The 8,346-nt window shown below is 36.9% G+C and overlaps 3 protein-coding genes across 5 annotated transcripts; 1 reads left to right on the top strand and 2 right to left on the bottom strand.

Moving 5' to 3' along the window:
• Positions 1-138: 138 nt before the first annotated feature.
• On the bottom strand, positions 139-2,773 carry LOC125468532 (putative disease resistance protein RGA4). Of its 3 annotated transcripts, none has more exons than XM_048564376.1 (4): positions 2,432-2,773; positions 1,821-2,345; positions 1,358-1,727; positions 139-1,198 (listed from the first exon to the last, which is right to left on the bottom strand). In XM_048564376.1, exons 1-3 carry the CDS (start codon positions 2,604-2,606, stop codon positions 1,615-1,617), a joined length of 813 nt encoding a protein of 270 aa, XP_048420333.1. In that variant the 5' UTR covers positions 2,607-2,773; the 3' UTR covers positions 139-1,198; positions 1,358-1,614. The 3 variants fall into 3 exon arrangements, with proteins under 3 accessions (XP_048420333.1, XP_048420334.1, XP_048420335.1); XM_048564377.1 differs by having other exon boundaries at positions 1,374-1,727; XM_048564378.1 differs by having other exon boundaries at positions 1,834-2,345; positions 2,432-2,772.
• On the bottom strand, positions 139-7,013 carry LOC103963287 (26S proteasome regulatory subunit 6B homolog). The gene is made up of 4 exons (XM_048564320.1): positions 6,861-7,013; positions 6,325-6,408; positions 5,685-5,815; positions 139-477 (listed from the first exon to the last, which is right to left on the bottom strand). The coding sequence occupies exons 1-4, from the start codon at positions 7,011-7,013 to the stop codon at positions 474-476; spliced, it is 372 nt and encodes a 123-aa protein (XP_048420277.1). The 3' UTR covers positions 139-473.
• A 48-nt stretch (positions 7,014-7,061) lies between these two features.
• Positions 7,062-8,236, top strand: LOC108867976 (uncharacterized mitochondrial protein AtMg00810-like). Its single transcript, XM_048564319.1, has 2 exons — positions 7,062-7,246; positions 7,348-8,236. Exons 1-2 carry the CDS (start codon positions 7,062-7,064, stop codon positions 8,234-8,236), a joined length of 1,074 nt encoding a protein of 357 aa, XP_048420276.1.
• Positions 8,237-8,346: the final 110 nt, after the last annotated feature.

The following is an 8,346-nucleotide window of genomic DNA, read 5'->3' as shown; positions in this document are numbered from 1 at the left end:
CCTGTAATTAAGTTGTCATTATGTCAATATCCCAAGTAAATCGAGCACTACCATGCGGACTAGTAATAAACACATCGCAATGCTTAATTGGGTAGGGATAATACCACCACATCTGTGAAGAAAATATGAATGGCAAAATTGCTGCAAACTGTGCCATCTCTACAAACAGTAAGAATGGAACGTAAATTTCAGTATACTTTGTTACAGTTTTCCCTAAACAGTTCTCCAACTAAAAATCACCCACATTATCCGAAAGACAAAGAAAATAAAACAATTCCATGGCTCGATATCATACATCATCACCGCAATAATTCGGAATGTCGTAAAAGGCATCCCTACATTGAGCTGCAATTGTTCAAAGGAACCAATACCTCCCGATGCGGCTTGTGTGGTGATTGTGACCAAATTAAACATAACAGAACATTTTTAATCAACCAGAGCAACAGAACTACTATATGAGCTTCCAGCACCGATCATTTGTAGAATTCAAAGTCAGTGTCGGGCTTCTTCACGTGTCCGATGTCTCTTGACCATTGCTGCTGTTCGCAGCTGGTCTCTTCACCAAATGGATGTCCAAAATGCTTTCCTTCACGGTGCACTGCATGAGGAAGTCTATATGTTACCACCTCCTGGTTATCGTCGACAGGGGGAGACTATGGTTCGTCGACTTCACAAGTCATTATACGGACTCAAACAAGCATCTCGTAGCTGGTTCCAACGTCAGGAAAAAGAGCGTCCCGCACCACGAAATATAAAACTTAACTATCCTCTATTAGAAGGTCAGTGATTACATCAGGAGATTCCTCGAACTAAACTCGTCGCTGTTCTAGAGTGAGTCCCAATTGCGCCAATCTGTGAGCAACCTTGTTTGTCTCCCTGCAAGCATGCTTGAGTTTGGTTTGTGGAGTCGAGCGCAGGAAGTAGCGCTCCTCATTTACCATACTATCCATCAACGACATGTCATCTTAGATTTAGCGCAGCAAGGACCAACGCTGCATCTCCTTCAAGTTCCACCAGTTCCTTGTTTAACTCTCGCACAAGCAAGATTGCAGCACGTGCTACCTCTATTTCTGCCAACAACGGTGAAGAGATGCCGTCCAGTTTCATAGCCAGCGCCGCCACAAACTGACCTGTGTCGTTTCTTAGCACCACTCCAATTCCCCCTCTATCTTCCTCTTCCTTCCATGCCCCATCAAAACTGCAATTTACGAGTGTTAGATGTCATCAGAAGATAAAGAATCCCTTTTTTTTTTAATCAAACAACAATATAATATCTATTCCAGCATTGCTATCATGGAGAAATATTGTTTCGAAAATATTAATAAAAAATGAAAATGAAAGAGCGAGAAACAATGACCTCAGCTCAAACCAACTTTGAATCTCAAGAGAGAAACGATCAAAGCAGAAGAAAGCCCTTGTAATAATTCACCATCCAGAGATTCACCAATTCACCGATGAAAACTTAGTCTGCTTAAGAAGAGCTAACTTGTACTTCAACCGGAATATCAATATTCAACCGAATGCATGCTGGTCTATTATCTTAGCTGAAACCCTAATCACCATCCAAGGTGTAAATGAAGGATCGGCATTGAATGAAATTTATGTCACAAACTGTTACTGTTTGACAAAGGCTTCTGCGGAATCCCAAGTCAAATCGCTCCTCCGAGGAATTTCCAAAGAAGTCAAAGACTGCATCTGCTTTTTGAAATTCTTCTTCAGCTGAGTACCTGAAATTGAAGTTGTAAGAGATGAAGGGATCGTGTTTATCATTTGATTGCCTAAAAATTTGAAATATATGACTAGCAAGGATTACACTCAACTCATGCTAATAACCTTTCTATCAAATTTGAAGTATAATTTGTCTATCGAATCCTCATTGTAAACTGACTTGGCCAATGTTGTCTTTCCGAGGCCTCCCATACCCACAATCGCCATGACCGCAAGATTTTCTTTACTGTATTTGGAGTCGGTCAAGGTTGTGACTATTTTTGACACATCAGCTTTCCGTCCAACGGGTATTTCATCTTTGCCAAAGAATGCGTTGGTTTGTCTGTCCCATCTAATCCCCTGAGAGGTTGCATCTTTATTCTTGGAAACTAGTCCAAGAAGAGATGCGTCACTCTTGAGATCCACCAAGGATGCATTGATCTTCTGAATTTTACGCGCCATTTGAAGACGAAATGCAAGTGGATTGGAGATTGAAAAGAAGTTAAGAACCTTTTTCTTCATATGGTTTCGGATTTCGACTTTACGCCGATATCCTTCGTACTCGAGTTCATCGAAGACATCCTCAGCATCATGAGCTACGTCTTTGAGTTTCTTCACCCATGCCTCTATTAACGGATCTGTTGGAGAATGAAAACTAGTTATATACCTTGTCATTGTGGCATGTATGTGCGAGATTATACGACAATTCAAAAGTATAAACTACCTTGTGGTTTGTCGGCAACATTATTCAACAAACGTTCAATGCTGGTGAATGAGTCTCGAAGCTTTCGGAGTTCAGCTTTGAAACCCCATGCAAGACTGAATGGTTGAGCAGCAAGTGAAAGCACCTTGTTCAGTATTCCCTCCGCAGCAAAAGTAAGCACAACTTCAGCTGCCATTCCTTCAACTCCCTACTCAACTCAGCTCAGCTAATCAGAGTGTTTAACTTCTCTCTTCGATACAAGTTACGATTACAATTCAGGAGCAGTGGAAAATGATATGATCGACAACAGATGCCGGTGGGTTTAACTTTTTATGACGTGAAAAAGATTGTGCATCGTCCAAATAATTGATGATAGATAATAATTGAATGAGATATTATTCCTATCAGAAACAAATAATTGAGGATAGATTTACTTTAGACGTGGCTCTTCCTTGTTCACTGGTTCGGTTGTGTGACAAATTTAACGTAAGAAACATGGTGCTGCATGTAATAATTGAAACGATTTTTCATTGTGATTGAAATATGAGATGGTATATCATGTGTTATTATATAAATAATAGAATATATATGTTAAAAAATTAAATTTTTTACTATTTATATAATAATATATAGTGTACCATTTATATTCCAGATGAACAATTCCTCCCATAATTGAGGGGTACATTCGTTTCAGAAAAAATTACTTCTTATAAAGTAATTATCTCCTTCCGTTGCTTTTGAGTGCTCAAAAGTACTTTTAACATTTTGAGTGCTGGAATCGATACGTGTCTGGTTCATTTTTTCTTTTCAAATTTTGTCTTTTACTAAATTGTTTTTTTTCTTTAACTTTTTTTTCTTGTTGTCTTTACAGTAAGTAGTGCCTTATCTTTTCGTTATCGACGTAAAGCTGCGTTTTTTTATATTAAATAATCATGAAAAAGGAATTGTGCTTTCATAAGAAAACAACAGCACGTAGTCTATGCATATAGTTAAAAATAATATCAATCAATAATTCTAAATTTAATCCCCAGTACTCCTTTTTCTATCTATACTTCTATTTTTTTTTAAATTAAAGAAAAAAATTTGAAAACTTTGAGTTTTAATAATAAAGATAAAATAAATGATAAAGTAAATATTACTATAATTAACTTTTTAATGTAAAAATATAATTTTTTTTTAATTGAACAATACCGTAAAATTTTTGTTAAAATTTTATTTTTTAAACTTAAATTCTCATCATTTCTTTCTTTGTGAGGACAGTTGGATCGCACAACGCTTTTTTTATTGTTCAAATCAATAATGGAGGGGTAGTTTCCTGTAATAAAAAGTCATTGACGACAAACTTACTTTAGAGGTGGCTCCACCTCCTTCCGTGACTCGATTATGTTGGATTACTAAACAGTTTTTAGTAAACATACTAGTTTATATTTCAATTCTGTTGAATTAGTAAACAATTTTATAGAATTTTATTCCGATTTCAAAATATTTAAGTAAATAACTTCAACAGAAATTCGATTCTGACTTCTCCTTAATCTAACTCTTCTTCAATTTAATTCCTCCTTAATTCAATTCCTTATATTTTCATAAATGCGCTATAAATTTAAACCCTAACACTCCTTTTTCTATCTATACCCCCATTTTTTAAACTTAAATTCTCATCCTTTCTTTCTCTGTAGGCCAGTTGGATCGCACAACACTTTTTTTCTTGATCAAATCAATAATGGAGGGGTGGTTACCTGTAATAAAAAGTCATTGAGGACTAACTTACTTTAGACTGGCTCCACCTCCTTCAGTGACTCGATTGTGTTCGATTACTAAACAGTATATTAGTAAATAATTTTATAGAATTCTATTTCGATTCTAAAATATTTAAGTAAAAAGCTTCAACAGAAATCTAATTCTGACTTCTTCTCATTCTAATTCCTCTTCAATTCAATTCATTCTCAATTCAATTTCTTATATTTTCATTATCGTCGCATAAATGCACTATAAATTTAATCCCTATTACTCCTATTTCTATCTATACCCCCATTTTTTAAATTTATATTCTCACCCCTTTTTCTCTGTAGGACAGTTGGATCGCACAACACTTTTTTTCTTGTTCAAATCAATAATGGAGGGGTAGTTTCATGTAATAAAAAGTCATTGAGGACAAAGTTACTTTAGAGGTGGCTCCACCTCCTTCAGTGACTCTATTGTGTTGGATTAGTAAACATCTTTTAATAAACATAATAAATACGAGTCGGTAAGCCACGTAACATAATAAAAGTATAGTAGTATGCATTTTTCAGCCTTTTTTTGTTATCAGTTTGGATTCTGATACACTAAAAAACTTCCCGTCTTGATTAAGTTCGCCCTCATTTTCAGCAGTTTCTACATCCTTGCTTGATAAATTGGCAATCGTGAATTTAAAAAAGAAAAAAAAAATATATATATATATATATATATATATTTGTGAAGAGTAACCGTGCTGGCAATGGTAAAATAGGTGGAGTTGACAAAGACAATTACTATTCAAAATAAATGATAACTGTCATTGGGCTGCCCTTGCCCGATGGGTGGAAATGGTTTTAATGTAGATAATATCTTATATATCTAACAAAAAAAACTTACACATGCTACTACATTATTAAATGAGATACCACGTGTGAGAGAATCCTATTCCATTCCATGTAAGTTTGCTCTCCTATAATCAAAGATAAATTTAAAACCATACTGCAATACTTTGGCTTAAGGCTTGAAGACTAAAAATGTCTGGTTAACACATCCCCACTGTCATTGAGTTGAGAGAAACTTTCTTGTAATTAAGATGTCATTATGTCGATATCCCAAATAAATCGAGCACTACCATGTGGACTAGTAATAAACACATCGCAATGCTTAATTGGGTAGGGATAATACCCCAACATCTGTGCCGAAAATATGAATAGCAAAGTGCTGCAAACTGTGCCATCTCTACAAACAGTAAGAATGGAACGTAAATTTCAGTATACTTTGTTACAGTTTTCCCTAAACAATTCTCCAACTAAAAATCACCCACATTATCCGAAAGACAAAGAAAATAAAACAATTCCATGGCTCGATATCATACATCATCACCGCAATAATTCGGAATGTCGTAAAAGGCATCCCTACATTGAGCTGCAATTGTTCAAAGGAACCAATACCTCCCGATGCGGCTTGCGTGGTGATTGTGACCAAATTAAACATAACAGAACATTTTTTAATCAACCAGAGAAACAGAACTACCATATGAGCTTCCAGCACCGATCATTTGTAGAATTCAAAGTCAGTGTCGGGCTTCTTCACGTTGGTTTGGTAACCCTTCTCAAAGTCCTTTGGGAGTATGTCATACCGGTTCTTCCGGACTGCATGCATTCCTGCTTCTTGACATATAGCAGAAATCTGTACAAATCGAACCATTTACAACAGTTACTAAAGACTCAATTTTTATAAGGAAAGACTAGAGATCTGAGACCACCATAAAGCATCAATATCTTTACGCTCGGACACAGAATACTGCAGGTGAAGTCAAATAAGAGAACTCATATTCAAATTTATGGCCATTCGTATTGAGGTCTTTGTTATCAACCATTAAAAGGCTAAATCCAACCCCATTTGACGATGGTAAAGTCTCCAACGCTAGCAACATATACAGATCCGTCCCATATAAAACATGTATATTCTTAAGAATCTTAACACCATAATTCTTCTAAACAACTGTATGTCTAACACCTTGACTGTTAAAAAGAACATGTATATTTCTATCGCCATAATTGTTCTAACCTTTAAGCAAATATTAGTATTTCAAGATAATAGCACAATCCCAACAGCATAACAGTAACAGGATTTAACGTTGGTAGAAGAATTAAAACTATAAGCATATTCTCTCCCAAAAGAAATTAATGTCTCACCTCAGCAGCACTGATTTTGTCTGGCCGAGAGACATAATCTTCCAAGTCTACCTCATCACTCAAGTTCATTTTAGCAGTGCAAACCTGCAAGACAAGCGGGTACATTAACATTATATTGTTTGCTATAGCTTGCAAAAAATCCACATGAGTAAGACATCACAATTTCAGGAGAAAATATAGAAGACAACAAGAGTAAGACATCACAATTGCAAGAGAAAATATAGACGAAATGGTAAATAGAAATCTGATGCCAAGTTTCATAACTATGGTAAGACGTAAGGTTGACATAGGATTAAATGGGATAATCTCATGTAGACATTGGGTGCAGGTGTGTTTTGACCTGCCCAACTCCTGTTCAGTCCAAAATTAAGATATAAAGGGAAGTAACTGGTCAACTGATATGGATGGCACAGCACGGACACCGCAGAAGCTACAAATCTTATGCTAATGAGAAAAAGGAATACTTCACAGCTTACAAACAACATTCTACGAGTAATAATTCTTTCGTTGAAAGATACTTAAATATGTTATTTTACCTGGAAAACAAGTCTTTTCTGCCTCCTATCGGACAAAGGAAACTCAATCTTTGGATCAAGCCTTCCAGGACGTAGAAGTACAGGATCCAAGGTGTCTGCTCGGTTAGTAGCCATAATAACCTTAACATTCACTGTCTGGTCAAACCCATCCATCTGCAAAAGATATCAAGCCCAAATCAACTTTCCTTCACGGTGCACTGCATGAGGAAGTCTATATGTTACCACCTCTTGGTTATCGTTGACAGAGGGAGACTATGGTTTGTCGACTTCACAAGTCATTATACGGACTCAAACAAGCATCTCGCAGCTGGTTCCAACGTTTTTCATCTACCATTCAAGAAATTGGCTTTCAACAGTCTCATGCGGATTACTGGTTATTCACTCAGGTTTGTGGACACTCTATTACTGTGGTGTTGCTCTACGTCGATGACATGATCATTGCAGGAAATGATGAGGAAACCATTAGTTAACTCAAGCAATTTCTTAGTGGATGTTTTCGAATTAAAGACCTCGGACCATTAAAATATTTTCTTGGTGTCGAAGTTGCACGGTCCAAAGCTGGGATCTCCATTTGCCAACGAAAATATACCCTGGACATATTGGAGGAAGCTGGCTTGCTTGGCGTAAGACCTGCCAAGGTACCTATAAAACCTGATTTAGTATTGACGACAACAGGTGGTGATGCCCTCAAGGACCTAACTCGATATCGACGTTTGGTTGGAAAATTGATCTATCTTACCATTACAAGGCCAGATATTACGTATGCAGTAAATAATCTCAGTCAATTCATGCAAGAACCGACACTTCATCACCTTAAGGCAGCACATCGTCTTCTCCAATATCTGAAAGAAGCACCAGGACAAGGGTTACTATTTCCTACGGTGAATCAACTTAATTTGATTGGCTACTGTGATGCGGATTGGGCTAGATGTCCGATCACACGCCGATCATTGACAGGTTTTTGTATCTTCCTTGGTAAATCACTTGTGTCGTGGAAAAGTAAAAAGCAAGTCATGGTGGCAAGATCTTCAGCAAAAGCCGAGTATCGCTCCATGGCTGCAACCACTTGTGAGCTTACTTGGCTAAGGAATTTGTTGAACGAGTTACGTGTAAACCATCCTGAGCCAGCAAGGTTGTTCTGCGATAATCAAGCTGCTCTACATATTGCAGCGAACCCTGTGTATCATGAACGAACCAAACACATAGAACTGGATTGTCATACTGTTCGTGAAAGGATTCAGAGGGGAGAGGTCAAGACCTCTCATGTGCAAACGGGATGTCAAATAGCAGACATGTTTACAAAGCCATTGAGAGCACCTATCTTCCATTCGCATCTTGGCAAGTTGGGTGTTATTGATATCCACACTCCAACTTGAGGGGGAGTGTTAAAGGAAATAAAATAGTCAACTAACATATATGGCTTAGAGTGATTGTAGGACACAATAAGAGGATTAGAGTAATTATAGTGATTGATTGTAATTAGCTT

Source organism: the organism of the source record quoted next, unplaced genomic scaffold (genome assembly GCF_019419815.1).
Source record: "Pyrus x bretschneideri cultivar Hongxiangsu unplaced genomic scaffold, Pyrus_bretschneideri_v1 Contig39, whole genome shotgun sequence".
Lineage (NCBI taxonomy): Eukaryota > Viridiplantae > Streptophyta > Magnoliopsida > Rosales > Rosaceae > Pyrus > Pyrus x bretschneideri.
The sequence above is the reverse complement of the archived record's forward strand: the minus strand, read 5'-3'. Positions and strand labels throughout refer to the sequence as shown.

Coding starts and splice junctions, on each gene's coding strand:
- LOC125468532 (XM_048564376.1), bottom strand. CDS start 2,606: ATGGCAGCTGAAGTTGTGCTTACTTTTGCTGCGGAGGGAATACTGAAC. Junction 2,346..2,431: donor TGTTGCCGACAAACCACAAG/GTAGTTTATACT, acceptor ATTCTCCAACAG/ATCCGTTAATAGAGGCATGG. Junction 1,728..1,820: donor TAGAAAGGTTATTAGCATGA/GTTGAGTGTAAT, acceptor CTTCAATTTCAG/GTACTCAGCTGAAGAAGAAT.
- LOC103963287 (XM_048564320.1), bottom strand. CDS start 7,013: ATGGATGGGTTTGACCAGACAGTGAATGTTAAGGTTATTATGGCTACT. Junction 6,409..6,860: donor AGAAAAGACTTGTTTTCCAG/GTAAAATAACAT, acceptor CTTGTCTTGCAG/GTTTGCACTGCTAAAATGAA. Junction 5,816..6,324: donor ACAAAATCAGTGCTGCTGAG/GTGAGACATTAA, acceptor CGATTTGTACAG/ATTTCTGCTATATGTCAAGA.
- LOC108867976 (XM_048564319.1), top strand. CDS start 7,062: ATGAGGAAGTCTATATGTTACCACCTCTTGGTTATCGTTGACAGAGGG. Junction 7,247..7,347: donor ATTACTGGTTATTCACTCAG/GTTTGTGGACAC, acceptor GCAATTTCTTAG/TGGATGTTTTCGAATTAAAG.